Here is a 23,534-nt window from a genome sequence, read left to right as displayed (position 1 = left end):
CACAGTTCGACACCACTGGTCTAGGGGAACAACAGAAATGTCCATCTGACTCTTAGATGTTACCTACACCTCCTTCATAGCAACCCTTTGACCGACTGTTTCCAAAGCAGTTATTCTTCATTGCAGACAAAGTACTATAGATGATCTGTGATAGGTTCCCTGAACCAAAAAAGGAGGAAGTCGCTTTTTCTGGTCACATGCAATAAGCCTTTTATTAGTATTAGTAATAGTAAAATATGCAGCACTGTTTACATGCACAACCTAAAGAGTAAATAACAACAGGATGGGACTCTGCCCTGTCTTAACACCGGGAAAGCAGCAGATGGGGAGATGATGAAACTGGGGAGGGAAACATAGCATATAGCTTTGTAATGCATTAATAAAGTTGTCTGCCATATTTGGTGGACGGGTTGGTATGGTGTATTTTCCCCCCATTGATCAACAGGTTTTTAAACACTTTCAGGCAGCCCATGATCTCTGTAAAGCTCTCATTCACACTGTACTTTAAACAAATTTATCCCCCACTCCCCAGGGATTCTAGAGACAGAAGGTAAAGGGTCCCCTTGACATTTTTAGTCAGTCATGTTTGACTCTATGGGGCGGTGCTCATCCCTATTTCCAAGTCGTAGAGCCAGCATTTTGTCCGAAGAGTTTCCGTTGTCATGTGGCCAACACGGCTATTCACGGAACGCTGTTTACCCCCACCGAGATGGTACCTATTTATCTACTCGCATTTACATGCTTTCGAACTGCTAGGTTGGCGAGGAGCTGGGACAAAGCGACGGGAGCTCACTCCGTCGCATGGATTCGATCTTACGACTGCTGGTCTTCTGACCCTGCAGCACACAAAGGCTTCTGTGATTTAGCCTGCAGTGCCACCATGAGACAGAAAGAACCCCAAATATCATTCAGCCCAGGCCCCTGTCCATGCAGGAAACCCACAACTAGAGCATCCCTAGTAGGAGGTCAAAACCTTTGCTTAAACATTTCCACTGAAGGAGAAGAGTTCCTCATGCTGTGAGGTCATCAGTTCCATTGTCAAACACCTCTTTGTTAGGACATTCTTCCTAATGTTCAGTCAAAATCTACTTTCTTGAAGCCTGCATCTGTTATTTCTGGCCTTACCTTTCTGAACTGCAAAAAACAAGCCCGCTCTACCTTCCATGTGACAAGCCCTTCAATTACTTGAAGTTGGCGATCATATTACCTCTCAGCCTTTCCTTCTCAAAGCTAAGCAGGCCAAGGGCTTGATTTCCAAACCTCTTAGTATTCTGGTTGCTGTTCTTTGGACGTACTCCAGTTTCTCTGTATCCTGCTGAAACTGCAGTGCAGTCCAGTGAGGTTGGACCAAAGCAAAATAGAGTGGTACTATTATTTCCTTTGATGTGGACACAATACTTTCGTTGATACACCCTAGTGTATCATTGGCTTTTTTGGCTCCCGCATCACACTGCTGCTCATGTTCAGTGTGTGATCTACTAAGACTGTTAGATCCTTTTCGCATGCACTTCTTTCACGCCAGCCAATACCTGTCCTATACTTGTGCATCTGATTTTCCTACTTAAATGCAGCACTTTACATTTCTCCTTCTTGAAACTGATTTTGCTTGTACACGCCCATTTCCTTAATCTGTTAAAGTCATTTTGAATCCGGATTCTGTGTTCTGATGTATTAGTTACCCCTCTGAGTTTGGTGTTATCTGAAAATTTAATGAGCAAGACCTCACTCAGGTATTTTATAAAGATACAGTGGTGCCTCGCTTAACAATTGCCTCATTAAACGACAAAACCGCTATACGATGACTGTTTTGCGATAGCAAAACGATGTTTTAATAGGCAAAATCGGCTTTGCGACAATCGGTTCCCTGCTTCAGGAACCGATTCTTCACATTACGTTTTTAAAACAAACAAACAAAAAAAGCAAAGCGTGCTGCTTATATACCGCCCCATAGTGCTTCAAGCACTCTCTGGGCGGTTTACAAGTTAATTATGCAGGCTACACATTGCCCCACCCCAGCAAGCTGGGTACTCATTTTACTGACTTCGGAAGGATAGAAGGCTGAGTCAACCTTGAGCGGGCTACCTGGGATTGAACCCCGGGTCGTGAGCACAGTTTTGGCTGCAATACAGTGGTTTAACTACTGCACCACGAGGCTCTTGCTGATCGGCAGCTTCAAAATGGCCCCCCGCTGTGTAAAATGGCTCCCTGCTGTGTATTTGGATGGATTCCTAGCTTTACAGGCACCGAAAATGGCTGCCCCTATGGAGGATCTTCACTGGACGGCGAGTTTTTCAGCCCATTGGAACACATTGAACGGGTTTTCAATGCGTTTCAATGGGATTTTTTATTTCGCTTAAAGAGGATTTCGCTCTACAGCGATTTTGCTGGAACGGATTATCCTCGTTAAGTGAGGCACCACTGTATCAAACAACGGCAGCCTTAAGACAGAACAACGTATCATCCTATTTTTTGCCCCCATCCAGGATCATGGGAAGCCATTGGTGAGCACTCTTTGGCACAACCTGTCAACCAGCTATAAATCCATCTAACCATAGCATAATCTATCCCACACTTTAACAGACTGGCAAAAAAAAAATCACGAAATTGCTTGTATGTATGTAAGCCACCCTGAGTAGACTTTGTCTAGAGGGGCGGTGTATAAATCCAATTAAAGTTAAGTTGTGAAAACCTTGGTGATATCAAGCTACACTAACATCTACAGCAGGGGTGTCCAACCTTTCATGTTCCCTGGGCCACATTAGAAGATGAAAATTTGGTTTGGGCCGCACATACATTTGGTTTGGGCCGCATGGGGGGGCAGCCCTAGCCGTCCTCCGCAGCCCCGCTCCAAGCGCACTTACCGGCAGCTGCGATCTCAGAGGGCAGAGGCTACCAGCTTCGACTCCAGCAGCTTTATGGGGCCGGGAGGGGGGGTCCACCTATTGACGGGGACGGTGCAATGCAGTCACGCAGCTCCCCTCCCCTCCCACTACTTCCTTCCTTCCCTCTCTCCCCCTCTACTGTTGTGACATGCCCCAGCCACATTCCGGGCCGCAAGCGCCAGCAGTGTAACTTGAAACTTCAGAATTTTTTTAAAAATAAAAAATTGCACGGGGCCGCATTATGAGCTGACCTGGGCTGCATGCGGCCCTCGGGCTGCGGGTTGGACAAGCCTGATCTACAGCATTCCCCTTATCTACAAAGCTTGTGACTCTTGGAAAAAAAAAAGAGATAAGCTTAGCCTGACATTATTTGCTTTTTAGAAACCCATACTAAGTCTTACAAATCTCATCAGGTGAAATCCAAAGGAAAAAAACCCAAAACAAACATATGGAATGAAATGAAATACAGAATGAAATACAGTAATACCTCGGTTTGCGAAACGGATCCGTTCTACGTGACGTCACGTACAGAAATTTCACAAAATGAAATGCCGATTACGCTACGAAAGGGACGGCATTATAGGCACAATGCGCCCTGGGAAAACCCATTTGTAGTGTGAAAAAAGGAAAACAACATAAACGGGGGCTTTATTTCTTACGGATTTCAGTTCATAAACTGAAAATTATGTAAACTGAGGCATTCACAAACAGAGGTACTAGTGTACTGAATTCACAAGTCGAACAATCAAAATATTCATTGGTTTTAAGAATTTTGGGTGGGTGGTTACATCTTACATACGGTAATTTATGGCCTACATTTGGTGTTAAGATCTATTCTAAATGTTCCCACAGGAGACAAATGTCTGAAGTGGACGTGATCCAGAAAAGCTCACATTAAAATAGAATAGTTCCCATATTTTTCCGTGTATACGATGCTACTTTTTCCTAAAATAATTACACTAAAAATTGAGGGGTGTCCTTTACACGGAAGTAAGCTGAGATAGCTGAGGATAGCTGCCTCAAATAGGCTTCCTTCAGTCACGAGACTCAGCTTCCTACAGTCCGGCGATTGAGCTTCCTCCAATCATGAGCCTTATGGAACTGACATCAGCTGATCCTGAACAAATCAACTGGAGCAGACCTTGTGGAAGGTGGAGCCTGTAGGCTCAGATTCAACAGGGACTCGTAATGTCTGATGTTCGGAGCCCGGAGGCTGAATCCTCAAAGCTACGTTTTCTTAATGTCAGAAACCGTGTGTGTGTGTGTGTGTGTGTCTTATAAACGAAAAAATATGGCAGTTTTTAAGATGCCATATTTTTGTTTTGTTTTTTTCCTTTCGATTTTCCAGGTATGCTTGGACAGACTAACACGGTTACCTCCTCTAAATCACAGTGTCCTTTCTAAGTGGTCACAGACCAACTAACTGTTGAATGACCTGTTCTGATTTTTCTTGATACTGATGTCAAGCTGCCTGGTCAATACAATGGACCCTCTACTTAGGGAATTAATCCATATTGGAACGGTGGCTACAGGTCGAAAAGTCTGTAGGTTGAGTCTCCATTGACCTACAATGTATTAAAAACAGACTACAGTGGTGCCTCACATTACCATGTTAATTTGTTCCAGCGAAATCGGTGTAGAACGAAAATGTCGTAAAGCGAAAATAAAAAAGCCATTGAAACGCATTAAAACCTGGTTAATGCGTTCCAATTGGCTAAGAACTCACAGTCCAGTGGAGATCCTCGATAGGGGTGGCCATTTTTGGGTGCCTGTGCAGCGAAAAATGGCTCCTAAACACAGCAGGGAGTCATTTTGAGCACCCGGCTGCCATTTTGAAAACCCAACGATCAGCTGTTTTAATAGCCGGGAAGCGAAAATCGGTTCCCGAAACAGGGAACCGATCATCACGTAGCAAAATTCCCCCAATCAAGAACGTAAAAACCTCGTTGTAATGCGGATTTGTCGTTAAACGGAGCGCCTATCTTGCGATGCACCACTGTAATCCTGTAACCAGTCGTTTTTGTTCCATTTTTGTTCCATTTTGGTTTTTTCCTGGTCTGTAGGTTGATTCTCTGGCTGCAAGTCGAACCTAAATTTTGCCGCCAGAGAAGTCTGTAACTCGAAAAGTCTGTAAGTCAAGCTGTCTGTAATTCGAGGGTCCACTGTAGTGGCCATCATCTTCATTTAGGCTTCTGGGAGTTTTAGTGGAAGGACATCTAGAGACCCAAGACTGAGAACCACTAGCCTCCAGTGTGTGTCATACTGTTCTCAATTTTCACGTTCTGCAGAATAACAAATGCCAAAAGAGCATATTCCACCCCAATATTTAGACCAATTTTTCTAAGTTATGACCAGATCTCTAATGAGCCTCATGGCACAGTGGTTAAACTGCTGCACTGCAGCCAAAACTGTGCGCACGACCCAGGGTTCAATCCCAGGTAGCTAGCTCAAGGTTCACTCAGCCTTCTATTCTTCTGAGATTGGTAAGATGAGTACTCAGATTGCTGTGGGGGGGAGACACACAATGTGTAGCTTGCATAATTAACTTGTGAACCACCCAGAGAGTACTTTAAGTGCTATGGGGCAGTATATAAGCACCACACTCTTTTTTAGCTGATCCTCCTGTTGCTCCTTCTCCCACCTGGAAGATGAAGTTGTCAGCAAGGCAAGTGAGAAAGTTGGTGGACTTTACATTCTTGAAAGAGCTGGACATCCCTATCAGAATAGTCGAAGTCTCCCATTACAGTGGTGCCTCGCTTGACGAGGATAATCCGTTCCATTGAAATCGCTGTTAAGCGAAATCCTTGTCAAGCGAAACGAAAAAGTCCATTGAAATGCATTGAAACCGGTTCAATGCGTTCCAATGGGCTAAATACCTCAGCGTCCAGTGAAGATCCTCCATAGGGGCGGCCATTTACGGTGCCTGTAAAGCAAGGAATCCATCCTGAAAACACAGTGGGGAGCCATTTTGCACAGAGGGCGGCCATTTTAGAGCCGCCGATCAGCTGTTTCAAAATTGTCGTTTAGTGAAAAATTGGTTCCCGAAGCAGGAAACCGATCATCGTTAAGCGAATTTTTACCATTAAAATATCGTTTTGCAATCGCAAAAACTTCATCATCAAGCAATTTCGTCGTTTAACGAGTTAATCGTTAAGCAAGGCAGCACTGTACTACTATATTTCTGCTCTCTGAATTCTGGGCAATCTGATCTGGAAGGGTATCATCCACATCTTCAGTTTGCCGAGGGGTATGTGGCAGATCCCCACAGTGGCATCATTATTATTTCTCTTAACTTTGATTTTTAACCAAATGCTCTCCACCATTCTTCTATGCTCCAACTCATGTACCTCGTGCCACCTGTACACATTCTTTCCATTCAATACTACTTCTCCACTATTCCTGTTTAGATTGTTCCTTTTGAATAAGTTAACACTCTTCTCTCATTACATTCCAGTCATGAGCCTCATCGCACCAGGCTTTGGCAATGTCTATTAAATTATAATTGCCTTCCTGTGTTAGAAGTTCCAGTTCACCTTATTAGTCTCCCACACTCTGTACAGAAACATTTGGAACTATAGGTTCAACCCTTCAACTGCTTCAAGGTTGTTGTTTTTCATCTCGATTTGAGGGTTCCTTTTGTTGTTGTTTAGCCATTAAGTCGTGTTTGACTCTTTGTTACCTCATGGATCAGAGCACGCCAGGCCCTCCTGTCTTCCATTGCCTCCCGGAGTTGGGTCAAATTCATGTTGGTAGCTTCGGTGACACTGTCCAACCATCTCGTCCTCTGTCGTCCCCTTCTCCTCTTGCCTTCACACTTTCCCAACATCAGGGTCTTTTCCAGGGAGTCTTCTCCCTTCTCTATTTCTGATGCATCCCTGACACTCCTGTCCTTAATACTTGCTGTCTTCTTGTCTAAGATCAACTCCCTCTTCTGCCAGCTTTTTTCACTGTTTAACTTTCACATCCATACACAGTAATCAGGAATACAATAATGTAGACGATCTTGGCTTTTGTCTTAGAATCATAAAATAATTGAGTTGTAAGAAGCCTATAAGGCCATTGAGGCCAACTTTTTGCTTAATGCAGGCATCCAAATCAAAGCAGTTCTGACAGATGGTTGTCCAAATTTCTCTTGAATGCCTCAAGTGATGGAGCACTCATCACCTCCCAAGGTAACTGGTTCCACTGTCATAATGTTCTAACAGTTATACTTGATGATAAATTCTAATTCCTTCATAGCTGCTCTTCTGGTTTCTTGGATGGAGTCTGCATTTTGGTTGATGTCCGAATCAAGAATCAAAGCATACAAATTCTTTACCAACTTCAAATTCTTCATTGTCAAAATAAAATTGTGTCATTCTTCTGTAGTCCATGATGTATTTATTTTTTTGCTTTTTTAAAAGATTCAATTACAGTTCCGCTTTTGGATTTTTTTTTTCCTTTCACAATCATCAGAAATTGTTTAACAGTCTTCTTGCTTTCTGACAATAATATGGTGTCATCTGCATATACAGTGGTGCCCCGCATAGCGAGGTTAATCCGTTCCGGATTAACCCTCGCTATGCGGAATCGTCGCTAAACGGGTAGGGAAAACGTATTGAAACGCATTAAACTTAGTTTAATGCGTTCCAATACCTTGCTTACTTACCCGTTCAGCGAGGATTCCCCTTGCCGGCAGCCATTTTCGCACCCTCGCTAAGCGAGGGCAGGGTGTGAAAATGACTGCCGGCAGCCATTTCCGGGCTTCCAGCGGCCATTTTGGAGCTGCCGAACAGCTGTTCGGCGGCTCCAAAATGGCCGCCGCAATACCCGATCTTCGCAATGCGGGTTTTCCCCATTGCGAAGATCGGGTATGTTTCCATATAGTGATCCCGAAAAAGGGATCGCTATACGGAAACATCGCTATACGGTGCACTCGCTAAGCAAGGCACCACTGTATATTTAAGATATGAAGGGGCAACCCCAGGACAAAACCTATGAATTTCATCTTAGCAAAAAATATATGGTTGAATTGGCAGTTGAATGAATCAATTAAGGGTTTTCCAGCCCATTCCATTTCCAGACGGAATTGAGATAAACAGTTTCTACCTGAATAAAGGTGTTGATTCTGCTGACCAAGGTTGCTTATGTGATCATCCACACTGCCTTGTGCAAATTGCTGTACTTCATTTACATCCATCTAAATGTTCAGGTAATCCCCATTGTCTGAGCCAATGCCATAATAAACTTGTTATTCTTAAAAGTGCTACAAGGTACTTCCTATGGAAAAATTACAATCTCATCTCTAATTCATTAAGTTCTATCTAGTTAAAATCCATGTAAAATATATTCGGCAGTCTTTTTCCTCATCCTGTCATATGACATCTAAGTCCTTGTTTCCCCAACTTATCCCTTTTCCTATGACATGATTCTACATCTCTAAAAAACAGCACAGTCCAGATCTTTGTGCCAAGATCCCTAGAGGCATTCTCTGAAGTATTGTGTTCTTCTAAACTGCACAACCTGCCTGCAAGGTAGGTCAGAATGAGAAGTGCCATGTTATAAGAGCGGATTGTGCAGTTTCCTCATAAGGTAACAGCAGAAGAGAGATCTATGCCTTAAAAAAAAAGAAGAAGCATCTGTCCCTTATAAAATTATGTGACGTTTCAAGCTGACATTCCTTCTTTCTCTCCAGCATGAGTCAATTTGTGTTTCATAAGGTGCGATCGGTCAGTGAAGCTGTCTCCGCAATCTAAGCATTTAAACGTCTTAAATCCTTTGTGGGTGTTCAAATGCAGACTCAGATGAGAGCTCTGTATGAACGACTTCCCGCAGGTGGAACATTTATAGGGTTTCTCCCCGGTGTGGATTTTGTAGTGCTTGTGAAGATTTGAGGACTGGTTGAATCTCTTGCCGCAGGCAGAACATTTATAGGGTTTTTCTCCTGTGTGAGTCATCTGGTGCTTCAGAAAACTCGATTGATAACTGAAGCTTTTATTGCACACGGGACACTTGTGGGCCCGCTCTGGGGCATGTGTTCTCTGGTGTTTTTGAAGGAGAGAGAGCTGATCAAAGGTCTCCTCGCATTGTGAACAGGGATATCTTTCCCCACTTGTGTGGACTTTACGGTGCTGGTAGAACTTGACCCGTTGTCTGAAGCTCTTCCCACAATCTGGACACTTGTAGATGGGGACCCCGACATGCATCTTTAGATGTTTCCCCAAGTTTGCAGACTGGCGGAAAGTCTTGCCACAGTCCTCGCACTTGTAGGGCTTCTCTCCCGTATGCAATCGCTCGTGCTTTATGAGGTGTGAGCGCTCCCGGAAGCGCCTCCCACAGTAGGAACACTGATGAGGCTTCTCGCCCGAATGAATCCGTTGGTGCTTAGAAAGGTAAGCGCGGCAAGAAAAGTGCTTCCCACACTCAGAGCATTTGTAGGGTCTCCGCCCGTTCCGGATACTTGGGGGCTTCAGCTTGAAGCTCTTTGTGCTCGGAGGAGATGCACTTTCTCCTTTGTTCTCTGCTTGGGTTTCATTCAGTTTCTTGGCAACTTTCTTGTTCGAACTTTTCTTTGCATCTTTTGCTGACCTGTTTGAACACCCAGATGTTTCTCCTTGTTCCCAGTACTTGGAGCACATATAGGGTCTCTCCCCAACCTGGATGCTCAGGAGCTTAACACAGGGGATTTTCTGTGTTAAGCTCTTTAGGATTTGAGAGGATGAGGCGTCCTCCTTGTTCCCTGAGATTCCCAGACGAATTTGATTCAGCCTCACAACCAGTTTCATGTTGGGATTCACCTTGGCCTCTTTTGCCAGCCCCTCTGAAGTCCCAGATTCTCCTCCCTGTTGACAGCGCTGGGACACCTCTTGCTCTGTTATCGGTGATGCCTCTGGATCCATTGGCAAAGGGGACTCCCCTGGAAGATGACTCTTTTCATTCTCAGTCAATGAATCATTCTGTATTGGATCTGCTGGAACAGAGAAATTGAGAGAGATTGAGAGAGACAACAGGGATCCATCTCAGTATGAAACGCTGTTGTGTTTACACATTCATGACTGTAGCTGAAGCTGTGAGAGATATGCCAACTGGAATTTTTAGACTACATTAGTCTTCATTCTGAATTTTTAGATTACATTGGTCTTCATTCTGTCTGACATGCATACACCTACAGACAACTAAATGTGGCTCACCTGGGAGAAAGGCCTAAGCTGGGAGGCTCTGTAGCCTGGCTAGGCCTAGCTGCATATGAACTTCCTGTTCAGAAAGGAAGCTGCCCCCTGCCTCTGAATGGCACATTCCCAGCAGCTGCATCCAGCATTAAAAGCTGGAGATTGAACTGTAATGACCCCACATCTTTCCTGCCAAGAATAATAACTTAAATATTGCTTTCACGAGCCTCTGCAGGGAGATCCCAGTGCTTCACAGGCCAGATTGTGCCTGTTGTTGGAAGTCCCTCCTCTCAGAGTGTGAACCTAGAGCCTTTCCTGGTCAGGGGTGGCAGCAGATTTGGAGAGTCCAGGGGAAAATTCTGCCTTCTTAGGACCCACCACAGCCAACATGACAAACACAGAAACAGCTCACTTTGGGTTCAGTCTCCCTTTTAAAAAATGCAGGATACGGCTAAGTAGTTAGAGAGCAGGGATTAGAGAGCAGGGACTGGATGAGGGTCAATAATCTTGAGGCTTAATCCAGACAAGTCAGAACTGCTGCTGGTAGGTGCACTGGCAGATAGGTTAAAGGGCCATTTAACCTGCCCTAGACAGGGTTGCACTCCCCCTAAAGGACAGGGTTCACAACCTGGAGGTGCTCCTTGACCTGGGTCTGATTTTGGAAGCCCAGGTGGACTTGATATCCAGGGGTGCCTTCTTAGAGCTGCGAGAATATATCAACTTCACCCTTACCTGGATGAGCGGAGCCTGGCAACAGTCACATATGCATTGGTAACAACCAGACTGGACTATTGCAATACACTACACGTGCGGCAGCCTTTGAAGACAGTCCGGTGACTACAACTGGCACAGAACCAAGCTGCCCGGCTGGTAAGTGGTGCTGCCCTACGGACTCATAGCACGCCAGTTCTGGCTGCAAGTCGAACCTAAATTTTGCCGCCAGAGAAGCCAGTTGCTGCTCAGACCCAATTCAAATTGCTTACTTTGACATACAGTGGTGCCTCGCTTAGCGACGTTAATCCGTGCAGGGAAAAATGTTGCTAAGCGATTTCATCGCTAAACAGAATTAAAAAGCCCATAGAAACGGATTAAAACGCCATCCTATGGGCTTCAAAACTAACCTTAAGCGAAAATCTTCCATATGGCGGCCATTTTTGCTGCCTCTTAAGCGAGGAATCTGTCCCTAAACACAGTGGGCGGCCATTTTGTTTACCCGGCGGCCATTTTGGAACCGCCAATCAGCAGGCCGAAAATGGGGGCTTTGCGATGATTGCTTCCCTGTGATCACTGCAAAGCAAATTTTCCCCATAGGGAACATCGCAAAGCGATTGCTTTTGCGATCGCAAAAACAGCGTTGCTAAGCGATTTCTTCGTTAAAAGGAGTGATTACTATGCGAGGCACCACTGTATAAAGCCCTAAACAGCTCAGAACCTGTTTACCTAAAGGACCACCTTCTTCCGTACGAGCCTGCCCATCCTCTAAGAACAGGCAAGGAGGCTCTTCTGAAGATGCCTTCTTGAAAGAAGTGAGGGGGATGGCATGTAGAAATAGGGCCTTCTCGGCTGTTGCCCCTCAACTTTGGAGCACCCTCCTTATAGAGTTCCACCTGGCTCCAACTTTTTTGGCATTTCGGCACCAGGCAAAGACCTTTCTGTTTAGCCAGCATTTTAATTAAATATGCTCATATGGAAACTATTAATTAAATAGTATCCATATGAACAGCAGGATTTATTAATGGTAAATTGACTGTTTTAATATAGGTTATTATTATAATAGAGTGGTGCCTCGCATAACGAGCGCACCGTTTAACGATGAATCCGCACTGCGATGCGGATTTTGCGATTGCTAATGCGATCGCATACCGATGTTTCTTCGCATTGCGATGGGGGAACAGCTGTTCGGCAGTTCCAAAATGGCTGCCGGAACACCCAAAATGGCCGCCGGAACACCCAAAATGGCCACCGGAACACCCAAAATGGCCGTGGCCGGATGGAGAAACACCGCAGAACGGTGAGTTTTGGGCCCATTTGGAACACATTAAACGAAGTTTAATGCGTTCCAATGGGCTTTTCCGTTCCGTTTAGCGATGTTTCCCCATAGCGAAGGTTAATCCGGAACGGATTAACCTCGCTATGCGGGGCACCGCTGTATTGGGTATTTTTAATGGTTTTAATGTTTTTATAAAGTTTTAATATTGTTGTACACCACTCAGAGACCATTGGTAATGGCATGGCTAAAGATCTTGTAAGATCCTGCATAGGGTGGCCATTTTCCATGCCTTTGCAGTGAAAATTTCCTTCCTGAACACAGCGGGGAGCCATTTCGAGCAACCAGCAGCCATTTTGAAAACCCGACAATCAGCTCTTTTGATCGTCGTAATGCGAGGAATCAGTTCCCGAAGCAGGGAACTGATCCTCGTAAAGCGGTTTTTGCCCATTAAAACATCATTTTGCGATCGCAAAAACTTCATCGTGAAGCGGATTCGTTGTCAAGCAGGGTAAGCGTTAAGTGGGGCACCACTGTAAATTAGTTCGCAGAAGCTTCCAGGTACAAATGTCTCTCTTTGTTCTGTAGAAAAGGTGGCTTGCGAGGGGAGAATCAGTGAGGGAAATGTATGTGGCCTCCGTGCCCCTGCCTCTATTTTATTTATGCTAAGAATGTGCTCTCCCCATTGGATTCTGCTTTTTCTTCCATTTTGAAGATTGAGGGCAGTGGTGCTGGAACAATCTTTGAATGCTATTTACCAGGAACCGATGGCAGGTGAGATGAAGACCCAATCGCTGGATTAAAACCATTAAAACTTACCCGACAGGAAACTGGCATTGTCAGCATTGCCGGTTCCCTGGCTGGTCTCTTCACAAGGATCCACCATGCTTGGTCCCTGCTCTGGAACCAGCTGAGTCCCCTCTGTTTCCGGTGAATTCAAACCTGCCCTCCTGGGCACTTGGAGGTCATTCTGAATCAGTGGCAGGAAGAACAAGAAAAGATTAATATTATATGTAGGAAACACATCCTGCTCTCATTTCACCAAAGGACACTCATGTAACAAATAGGGTTCAAGACAAAATTCGATTATTAGTGATATATTTCCATTATGTTCAGAGTGATCTGGAATGGCGATCGGCTTGTGTAACACTCGGGGCGCCATCTTCTGGACAGCCAAATGTCCTGCCATAGGAATGTCATGGGCCACTTCTGTCTGCATTTGTAGGGGACCACTAACTGCTTAGTCCCTTCCTTATTAATTTGATATAGCAAGCCCTCACACATCTCAAACCCTAACACCCCAGGCTTAATTGTGCTGTCTTCTTTCCCTTGTTTCAAGAACTCAGCCAAAGTACGGTCATCTTGTTGCCAAAACCGGGTCTGTTCCCTGGAGAGCCCTTCCAGGAAACCTTCAGTTTTGTTTTCCCTTAAACACTCCCCGTGCACCCCCTCTTTAAACTGTATTAATTCGTGAGCCCTTACCCAGTCTCAGCCCAACAACATCTCCTTAGCTAGACTGGGTACCACTCCTACCTTTAGCTTTCTTTTTTCCTCTGCTATCTCCACTTTGGCCCAAGTTGTTCGATATGCCTTCAGATCCCCGTGAATACACCGAATCATCATGCTCCCCCCTAATTGTGCTCTTCTCAAGTTCTTCACTAAGGTTTTCCCACAACCTGTATCAACCAAATCTCTTTTTATTTCCCCGTTAACATAGGTCTTCACCTCCCATCCAGTTTGCTCTGAACCCTGAACCTGCAGAATGTTTGAGTTCTGGCCAACCCAGGAGCAAACAGGGCAGTCCCAGCTGTCATGTCCTACGCCACCACACTGATGGCACATATCCCGGTTTTCTCTCCCTCCTCTCCAGTTAGGGTACACCTCGTGGATTCTTGTGTCGACCATCGCAGGCTCTATTGGTTTAGGCCCCATGGGTCCAAAACCTTCTCCCCTTCCTCTCTGGGATCCATTTCTCATTGTTGGTCCACGTGGCCCCACTCCAAAAGAACCTCCAGTCACCATCTTCTCTCTCCCTCTGTTTTGTTCTTGGATTAGGGCAGAGCTATCTCGGCCAGTTTCTTAGCAATGCCAAAATTCTCCACTAGCTGGACTGCTTCTTCTAAATCCTTCGGGTGTCTATGTTGAACCCAGCAACGCACATTACTATTTTAATGGCTGATACTAGTCTCAGATCTTGAAATCTCTTCTGACAGGCTTCTTCGGTTAAACTGAGTGTCTGTAGGATTGTAGATTTTACTTTTTCATATTGTACCGCTTCATCGGGAGCCAATGTGTCTACCACTTCTTGAAAGACTCCAGATAAACAAGGAGTTAGGATCAGGGTCCATTGTTCCTTCAGCTAACCCACTGCAATAGCTAGTCATTCGAATGTATGTAAATAAGCCTCAGGGTCATCTTTGGGACCCATCTTCTGCACTCGTATGGGGGCTGGTCCCGCCACCCAGGGATTCTTTATCGGTACCACTGTCCTATAATCTCGTTCTTCGCTTTTTGATATTTGTCCTATCAGCAACTGCTGCTGCTCAGCCAGCACATCTATCAGCCTTTCTTGTCTCTCAATAGTTTTCTGTAATCTCCACTCTCCTGATTTTATCGCCTTTGGAACTGCCCCACGTTGGGCACCATTGTGATCAGGTTGTTTGTCAGTGAATGATAGTTCCTCATTTTTGGTGGGAAATGACAAGAAAGAGGGTTTTTCTAGCAAAGAGTCTTTATTAACAACAGTGGTCAGTTTTTCTACAACTATCTCATGGGATCAACGTGTTCAATACTAACAGGAAAATCAGCCCACAACAAGGGCAATGTCTCTTCATAACTGTTCTTCTTTAGCGGAAAGATTGTCCGAACCATTCCTGGTCTGTTGGCTTTCTCAAGTATCCACTCCTCACTGCACATATCGTCCCAGAGCAGGGATGACGAGACCAGTCCCTTTCGAGTGGCTTCTTGTTCTGCTGAACTGGTCCTGGTTGGATCACCTTCTTCCAAGAACCCCACCCTCAAGGGTGCACTAAGACGGTCCATTCCTCAGATCCCAGTCCTTCTACAGTATATAGCTTTCCTTCCTATGGCTTTCCTTGTTCCCTTTTAATTCCAGCTTTCTTACACTCTACACTTTCACCACTTAATGTCCCTTTCCAGAATCTTAAACATTCTGGGTTCTCCTCCTACCTCCAGCCATTCTTCTTCCCATACCACCACCTTCTTTGTTTCCCGATCTCTTCCCCTCGTCCAATGTCAAGAAAACATTTATCTCCTTCCTCCCCCTTTTCTCTGGCTCCTCCTCCTCTTTTCCTGCCTTTAATTCTTTCATATTCTCTATAACTTTCGCTACCCCTTCCTTTCTCACTTCACTACCTTTTTCCTCCTCCGCAGACGTATGAGAGGACAGCTCACTCTCTTTTCTTCTCCTTTATCTTCCCATTCACAACATGAATCTCAGTTCGGAGGTTCATGCCAGTTCGTTGCACTGGCACTATAGGTGATGCACTTTACCTTCCCTACCCACTTGGTCGGCATGTGAGCAGCATATAACCTAGCCTGCATTCAAGCAGGAGATGCTTGGAAGACTGTCTTCCTGACTCTGTATATGTTTATAGTCATGCCATTTGGCCTGCGGAATGCTCCTGCTTTCTTGCAGCATTTCATGAATGACATTTCCAATGAGGATGTGGGCTAGTTTGTTGTGATTTACATTGATTACCTCCTGATTTATCTGCTTAGCCCTGAAACATGTATAACCCATGTATGAGCCATCTTGCAGCACCTGCGAGAACACCATTTGTACACCAAACTAGAGAAATGTGCCTCTGACTTATAAGCAACTGTACTGCTCCTTGGGGGACTGAGACAGACCCCTCCATCATTGAAGTCATTGTGTCCTGGACCATACCTTGGGATGTAAAGGTCTAGTAGTTCTTGAGGTTCATGAATTAGTACTTCTAACTCATCTCTGACTTTGCAAGACTTAAAGCACCCTTGTCAGTCCCCTAGGGCAGAGGTTGTCAACCCCCGGTCTGTGGCCTGAGCCGGATCGGGTCGCGAAGACAGACCTCTCACCCACCCCCCACAGCTGCTTTGCGCATGTGTACCAGCGCCAGCGTGAGCACTACCCACCCCTTCATGCATTTGTCCGAGAGCCTGCGCAAAGGGGTGGGGGAGCATGGGCGGGCGTGCAGGTACTGTGCCACATGCGTAAAGGGGTGTGGTAGCAATCGCGCACGCTCCACTGCTTCGTGCATGCACAAGAGTGTGGGGGTGCCCCGCCTTCCTCAGCTGGTCCGCAGTCCCGAAAAGGTTGGGGACCGCTGCTCTAGGGCCATAAACCATTCAAGTGAGATGCAGCTGCCAAGCAAACATTCCAGTGATTAAAAGATCTATTTGTCTCCGAATCTATCCTGCAGCACCCAGATCCGTCCTACTCCTCTTGTGGTGGGAACAGATGCCTCCAAGGCAGCTGTGGGGGCTTTGCTCCTCCAACTCATGGAACCAGGGTGGGAGTATTTTTTTTGCCCTGTGTGGTCCACTCCTGCAAAGTAACCCCAACTTAGCAGAATTACACCATCAGGGACAAGGAGCTCTTTACCATTTGACAACTGGCAACACTTGCTGGGAGAAGCTGTGCCCCTGATGAAGGTTCACACAGACCACCAAGACTTGGAGAATGGAACGTGGAGATTATGGAGGTCTTTCTTCTTTGTGTGGTTCAGTTTCAATAAGGACTTACATCCTTCACGCTCAGAATAGGCAGGCTGAGCATTTGTCCTGCAAACCCATTCATGCTCCCCTCAAGGGTGAGGGATCCCAGGGTAGTGGGGTCCAATCTGAGAACTTTGCAACCACCGTCTTGACCAAACCTCTGACTCAGAAGCTTCAGGAGCAACAAGCCCAGAACCTCTTGGCCCAAGCCAGTCAAAAAAGATTGATGGCCTTTGTTACAGACCTGCCCTTGTCAGGAGACCACACAACTATTCTCATAGTGGTGGAACCTGTTTTCAAAGATGGCTCCTTTTATCTCCCATATGGGAACTCCTGCTGTGATAGAGTCAATCCACCTCTTCCTCTTCTTGGAGCATGTTTCCTCCTCAATTTTTTTCCTCCTCAGTGGGTTGCCTAAAAGGATAGTATGACTTCTTGCTTCTGGCAGAACTGGTTCCAGCTGCTAGACACAATGTTCCACCAGGCTTCCGTCTACCACCTCCAGTTTGATGGCCAGACAGGATGTATCAAACAAAGCCACTGTCAAGTAGTATCTTCTTTGTTACATTCATTTCCAACAAGGCAACCAGGTTGAGCTCCTGCCACTGGCTGCCTTTGCCCTATAGCAATTAGATTCATTCATCCTTGCCACAAACCCCTTTCTTGGAGACCTACATCCTCGTTTCTTCCCAGGGTTGTCCATGAAGTCTTCAGTCCCTGCCGTTGACCAACCGTGGCAGGAGCTACAGTCTTTTCATATTCTTGTAAGGGAGCATTTGAAGAGGTCCAAGGAGACTGACAAAACCTTCTGCAAATGTGAAACAGCAACCTGGACCTCTCTTAAGGATGGGTGGTAAGGTTGGGTTCTTCACATGACACCATTCCAAGTCATCATCCCCGAGGGATATTGGATGCCTTTTCCACCAGACCCTTTCCAATCACAGCCCATATCAGCCCTGTCACATTTCCTGCATCCTTCCACATCCATCCTGTCTTCCATGGCTCATGTATAAGAAGGAAGAATATGAGGTGGCTGGCATACTGGATATCCACATGAAGAGGGGATGCTTGTAATGCTTGATTGACTAGGCAAGCTGTGCCCAAAAAGAAAGCTTATGGGAGCGTGTTTCTGATATCCAGCAATTTGGGAGGGGAGTAATGTCATCTCTCATCCACCGGAGTCCTCTTCTGAATAACAGGAGGAGCATGAGAAAGTTGTCCTGGAACATCAGTTGGAAAATCAGAAATTCTGTCAGATCGTGGCAGGTCTGTAACTGCTCCCTCAGACATCAGGAGAGCAAAGAGAACGCTCTGTATTCTCGAAGGCTTTCACGGCCAGGATTGGATAGTTGTTGTAGGTTTTTTGGGCTGTCTGGCCGTGTTCTGGAGGTTTTTCTTCCTAATGTTTCACCAGTCTCTATGGCCAGCACCTTCAGAGGACAGGTGCTAGAACTCTGTCTGTGTTCTGGTGTAGGGTGTGGGACTGTTGAGTATTTGTAGCTGTGGGATCAGGGTTTTTGTTCTTCTCAGGAGATTGGGTGATTATTGTGATCAGGGTGTTTTTTGTTATGGGTGTGTTGTTGTGATAAGGGGGGAGATGATCTGTCACTATGATTGTAATCTCACCTCATAGTGCTTAAAGCACTCTCTAGGGGCATTTATACTACACACTGCTCCCCTTCCCAGTGAGCTGGGCACTCAATTTATTGACATCAGAAGGATGGAAGGCCGAGTCAATCTTGGGATCCCCATTGGGATCAAACTCAGGTGATGAGCAGAATCTTGACTGCAGTACTGCAGTTTAGCCATTGTGCCATGAGGCTCCTCAGCCCCAACAGCCAGACGATCAACCTCACCTGTCAAAGGGAGTGCCATCCATTCTAGAACAAGTTGATCCCAATTCCTCAGCCTGACTTCTCTTCTGACCAGTAGCATTTCTGTCTTGTCACGACTGACGCTTATTTATCCTTGTCCAGCCCATTATTGAGCTCTGGCAATGCTCAAGGGTCCTGATGGCTTCCTCAGTGTTGGGAAACTAGAAGCAGTAGAGCTGGGTGTCATCGGCATACTGATAGCACCTCACCCAAAGCTCTGAACGACCTCTCCCAGAGGCTTCACACAGGTATTAAATAATACAGGGCATAACACAGAACTCTGAGGCGCATTATAGGCCAAAGGCCGTAATGTGACCCTGTAATTTAGTGTTCCCAACACCCAACCTGGCATGAGGAGCCTCAGATGAACCACCTGTAGCAACTTCATGAATGGGTGAAATCTTTAAAAAGGAGGCAGGAGACCCTGATCCAAACCCTGACAAGTGCTGGTGGTGGTGATGGTAAGGGAGCATTCTTGTTTGGCCTCAAGTTCCAGTCCCTATCTAGATCCGACGAGGGCGACGCACTTAACCTTTATACAGGAAGAAAAACTGTGATTAGTATCGGTGGGAGCTTCCTTTTTGATACTAACTCATCCTGTTCATTGTGTTTGCAGCCTGATCCAGATTGGGAGGGTCTCTCACGTGGGACTGGGGGAGTGGGGGCTGGGAAAGGAACCCCTTCAGGGTCCTTATCCAGAACAACTCTTTGCACCTGCCATTTCCAGCTTTTAAAGAAAGCTAGTCTTCAAATCTTTTCAAGTAAAACACTTCCTCCCCGCTTGGTGCCCTCTAAATGTGAACTCCAAACCCTATTATCCCCACACAGCATTTCACTGGAATGATGGGAGCAGGTGCTGGCTTGAGGCAAGCCGGAGTAACGTCTGTTCTGTCATGCGGCCTGCCTGGTTCTCTTCAGGTCCCCCCTCTTCCACCCCACCAGTCTGGAGACAACCTGGGCCGCCTGCCATCTTACCTGCTGCTCAGCCTCTGGCCTCTGGAGCAGGACATCCTCAGCCAAGGCCACCGCCTGGGCGCTGGTCTCTGGGCCTTGTTCCATGAGCCGTTGCTGGACTTCTGGCGGCAGGACAGCCAGGAACTGCTCCAGGACCAGCTGCTCCAGGACCTGCTCCTTGGAGAGCCTTTCTGCCTTCAGCCACTGGTTGCATAGCTCCTGAAGCTGGTTGTACGTTCCTCGTGCCCCCTCGGCCGGCTGGTAGCTGAAATGCCTGAATTGCTGTCGCTTCTTCTCCCTGCGATCCCTGTCGCCTCGCAAAATGGCCGCCTTCACTTTCCCATAATCCTCTCTGTCCTCAGCTGCCAGGCTACCCAAGGCCTCTTCTACTTCCCCATCGAGGGCCGGCAGGAGCCGGGTCACCCATTCCTCCCGGGGCCACCGGCAGGCTTTGGCGACTTGCTCGAAGGAGGTCAGGAAGGCTTTGGTGTCCTCCCACGGGGAGGGCTCGGGTGGGGATGACGGGACCCCCCACCCTGAGCAAGGAGACTCCAGCGTCTTCAGGAACTCCTGCCACTGGGTTTCCCATTGCTGAAGCAACCCTTCCCCCGGGATCTGAGTGAACGACTTTCCCGAGGCTCTCTGAAGAAATTCTTGAATGCTCCCAGCCTGAATGACATGAGGCGCCTTTTCAGGCTCCTTGGCCCCCGTCTCGGCTCTAAGGACTGGGATATCCGGTTCCTTCTCCTCTATTTTAACAGTGCTCGACATTTGTGGCTCAATCAGAGTTTGGCCCTCGGGGACCTGATCTGTCACCACACGCTGCTCTTCTATCATTCTTGTCCTTTCTTCTTTTTTTTAAAAAAAACCCTGCAGAGCTTGGGGAGAATCTTTAACTGGGATTCTGGGGAACACTAGAGAGTTCTGGGTAAGCCGGATCAGTAGCCTGTCTTCCTACGAGGTAGCCACAGATGCTCAAGGAGCACAGCTTAACCTCACGGGTCTGGGATAGGCTTTTGGGGTGGTTGCAATCAGAGGTATGCACAGGAAATCTGCGAAACAGCAAAATCCCTGGAAGAAAAAGACAAGAGGCTTCTGTCTGTGGGGGAAAAAAAATTAAAAGTAGGAACGAGAAAAGCAGACAGGAAACAAAACACATGTAAAGAGCGAGGACGTGCACCCAACCCTACTAGAAAAGTTACTGTCACATTAAAAAGTTTTCCGTTTCTTAGACGGAAGCTTGCAGAAGCCTTCACCGGCAGCTGTGCTGACCCAGATTTCTGTGAGTTGACGTCCAAGGACATCTGGTGACTCAAGGCTGAAAACCCTGATGACAGGAAATCTGCTCCTGCAGAACTTCTGAGCAGGTGGCTATGCAGCTTCTGTTTAAAATACTCAAGGGAAGGACAGCTCACCATCTTCAGAAGTAGCCCCTTCCAGTGGGGAGAGGCTCAGAGAATCAGAAAGTTCTTGCTGCTTGGTTGTTGTGGGTTTTTCGGGATCTTTGGCCGTGTTCTGAAGGTTGTTCTTCCTGACGTTTCGCCAGTCTCTGTGGCCGGCCTCTTGAGAGGACAGGAGTTGGAACTGTTAAACATCAGAGCATGGACAGAGTTCTGACTCCTGTCCTCTGAAGATGCCGGCCACAGAGACTGGCGAAATGTCAGGAAGAACAACCTTCAGAACACGGCCAAAGAGCCCGAAAAACCCACAACGACCATCAGATCTCGGCCGTGAAAACCTTCGAGAATACATGCTTGCTGTTTAATCAGAAATTTACTTTTTGTTTAGTCATTTGGCTCTTATTTTAACCTTAATATTGATGCTATGTAAGAGCACTCGAAGTTGAAAAACAGCCTCTCTTGAAAGTTAACGTTCTCCAAAATATATTGAATTGTCGTTTCCTCTTGAACCTTAACTTTTAGGGACTTAATCTCCAGACCCAAAAGACAGGGCTATCTAGACAATGGAAGACCTTGACACAAAACTCCAGATAAGTCCTGGTCAAAGCAGAATATAACAGTCTCTCTCTCTCCTTCTCTCTCTCTCTCTCTCTCTCTCACACACACACACACACAAACCATAGCACCAATTTAACACATATTCTGCCATCAAGGAAGTCAAAAATGTTTCTTCCAAATGTTTGCTTGATTCTCAGGTGTTTTGTGACACAGGCAATCAAAGAGAACAGAACCAGCTGGGTTCAAATCCCCTATTCAGTCATGAGGCTCATAGGGGGTGAGTGGGGGCTATGGATCTGCCTCAGGTACCAGACAAGGTTGTTGTGAGTGGATAAACATGGAAAAAAGCAAGCCACATGCACCCCTTCCAGCGCCTTGGAGGAAAGAAGCGATATACTCTGTGCTCAGATTAAAAACAAATTTAAAGGGAACAATCCTGAAAGAAATGAATCAAATCAAATTGACATACATGCATGAATGAAATGCAACAATGGAGTAGGAAAAATGAGCACATTTCATTGAAAGCCAGTTCATAACTTTCTCTTAGCAACTGTTTTGCTTATATCCTTACATAACCTGCTTTTTCTTGGAGGCTCTGGGTGGGGGTGTAAAGTAAAATTTATACAGCCATATAAAATGTGAAGACGATTTGGCAACATCTAATTAGTAAAACCTTAAGAGAACAATCCACTTCCAAGCAACTACCGTACATTGCTCATGATCCCTCCTGCAGAGAGAAGGCGAATGGGTTGTTCCTCCTCAAGCTGCCTGTGGCCGGATCTTTAAGAAAATAAACTCGAACTCCTGTTTTGGTTTATTTTGCTTTTTTCTTTTTTTTTTTTTTTTTTTGGACGGCATCTCCTCCTTAGAAGGTCACAGCCCAGCAGGCCCACTGAGGAGGCTGGGGGATCGGCAGTCAAAATAATTCCTCAGCTTTCGGAAGGTCTGGTCACGAAGGCTGGTAGCTGGACTGCCTTCCCCCCCCACCCCACCTTCACCCCCCATCCAAAAAAAGAAAAAAAAAAGAAAAGAAACTTCCCGGCGGTGACAAGGGACAATCGGGCTCCTCCTAGGTTTGCAAAATGGCTGCGAAAAAAGGGTTAGGTCTAGAGGGGAGGTCCTTAGGTGCCCGACATGGCAAGACCAGGCTCAGTCGGAAACCTGGGCGAGAAACTGAAGCCATTGCACCCCCTGCGCCCTCCAATGAGGGGCAGCATGCACAAACAAACAAACAAACAAACAAACAAACACACAAACACACACACACACACACACACACACACACACACACACACACACACACACACACACTATCCATGGGTCTCCTTGAAAGGTCTGCTTGCAAGACCCCCACTACCAACGTTCCTCAATCCAAAGCTGCAAAGCGCTTTCAACCCGGACCCAGAAAAGAAACGTGGGAAGGTGCACCCCGATGCTACACGGGTGGGGGGGGCTTAGTCACCCCACAAATTGTGCACCCACAGCTGGGGCCCAGCGCTGCCTCCCAGCTTCTGGCATTTTACCAGGATCCATCGGCCATCTTCGACCCCACCCCACCCCGAGGCCAGTAGAGCAGGGCCACGTTCCTCTTGGGGGACTACAACCCCCAGAATCCCCCACCCACCCACTCGGCTGTGGATTCTGGGAGTTGTGATTCCAAAATCGGGAGGCATGGCCTACTCTCCGCCTTCCACCCCCCTCAAAAGATGCCAGTCACAGCCATTCATATACCACTCTTGGGAGACTTACAACAACAACCCACAATCGGGCTGGGGATTCTGGGGGCTGTAGTCCCAAAAGAGGATCTTCTAGTCAGACTCCAAGGGGGGGATTTAGGGAGACGAGGGGCCCGCCCCATAACCAGACTTTCTCACCTACGCTGCTTAAGGCACGCGTGTCCCAGGCGTCGCAAGATGGGCCCCGCTCTGACGTTTCCTCCTTCGGGAGATTGAAAAGGTTAAAGTCAGGGAGTTTCACGTCCTAGAGAGGCGCCCGGAGGAAGCGAGGAGGAGCAG

At 46.7% G+C, this 23,534-nt stretch overlaps 1 protein-coding gene across 5 annotated transcripts; it reads right to left on the bottom strand.

The window, feature by feature from the left end:
* Positions 1-184: 184 nt before the first annotated feature.
* Positions 185-23,534, bottom strand: LOC110091643 (uncharacterized). 5 transcript variants are annotated; one of them, XM_020815831.3, is made up of 4 exons: positions 23,394-23,534; positions 19,583-20,632; positions 12,837-12,987; positions 185-9,831 (listed from the first exon to the last, which is right to left on the bottom strand). In XM_020815831.3, the coding sequence occupies exons 2-4, from the start codon at positions 20,396-20,398 to the stop codon at positions 8,528-8,530; spliced, it is 2,271 nt and encodes a 756-aa protein (XP_020671490.3). In that variant the 5' UTR covers positions 20,399-20,632; positions 23,394-23,534; the 3' UTR covers positions 185-8,527. The 5 variants fall into 5 exon arrangements, with proteins under 5 accessions (XP_020671490.3, XP_020671493.3, XP_020671492.3 ...); XM_020815834.3 differs by having other exon boundaries at positions 185-9,828; XM_020815833.3 differs by having other exon boundaries at positions 23,398-23,464.

Source organism: Pogona vitticeps, chromosome 2 (genome assembly GCF_051106095.1).
Source record: "Pogona vitticeps strain Pit_001003342236 chromosome 2, PviZW2.1, whole genome shotgun sequence".
NCBI lineage: Eukaryota > Metazoa > Chordata > Lepidosauria > Squamata > Agamidae > Pogona > Pogona vitticeps.
This window is presented reverse-complemented; position numbering and strand designations above follow the sequence as displayed.

Coding starts and splice junctions, on each gene's coding strand:
- LOC110091643 (XM_020815831.3), bottom strand. CDS start 20,398: ATGATAGAAGAGCAGCGTGTGGTGACAGATCAGGTCCCCGAGGGCCAA. Junction 12,988..19,582: donor GGCCAGAGGCTGAGCAGCAG/GTAAGATGGCAG, acceptor CCACTGATTCAG/AATGACCTCCAAGTGCCCAG. Junction 9,832..12,836: donor CAATGCCAGTTTCCTGTCGG/GTAAGTTTTAAT, acceptor TCTCTGTTCCAG/CAGATCCAATACAGAATGAT.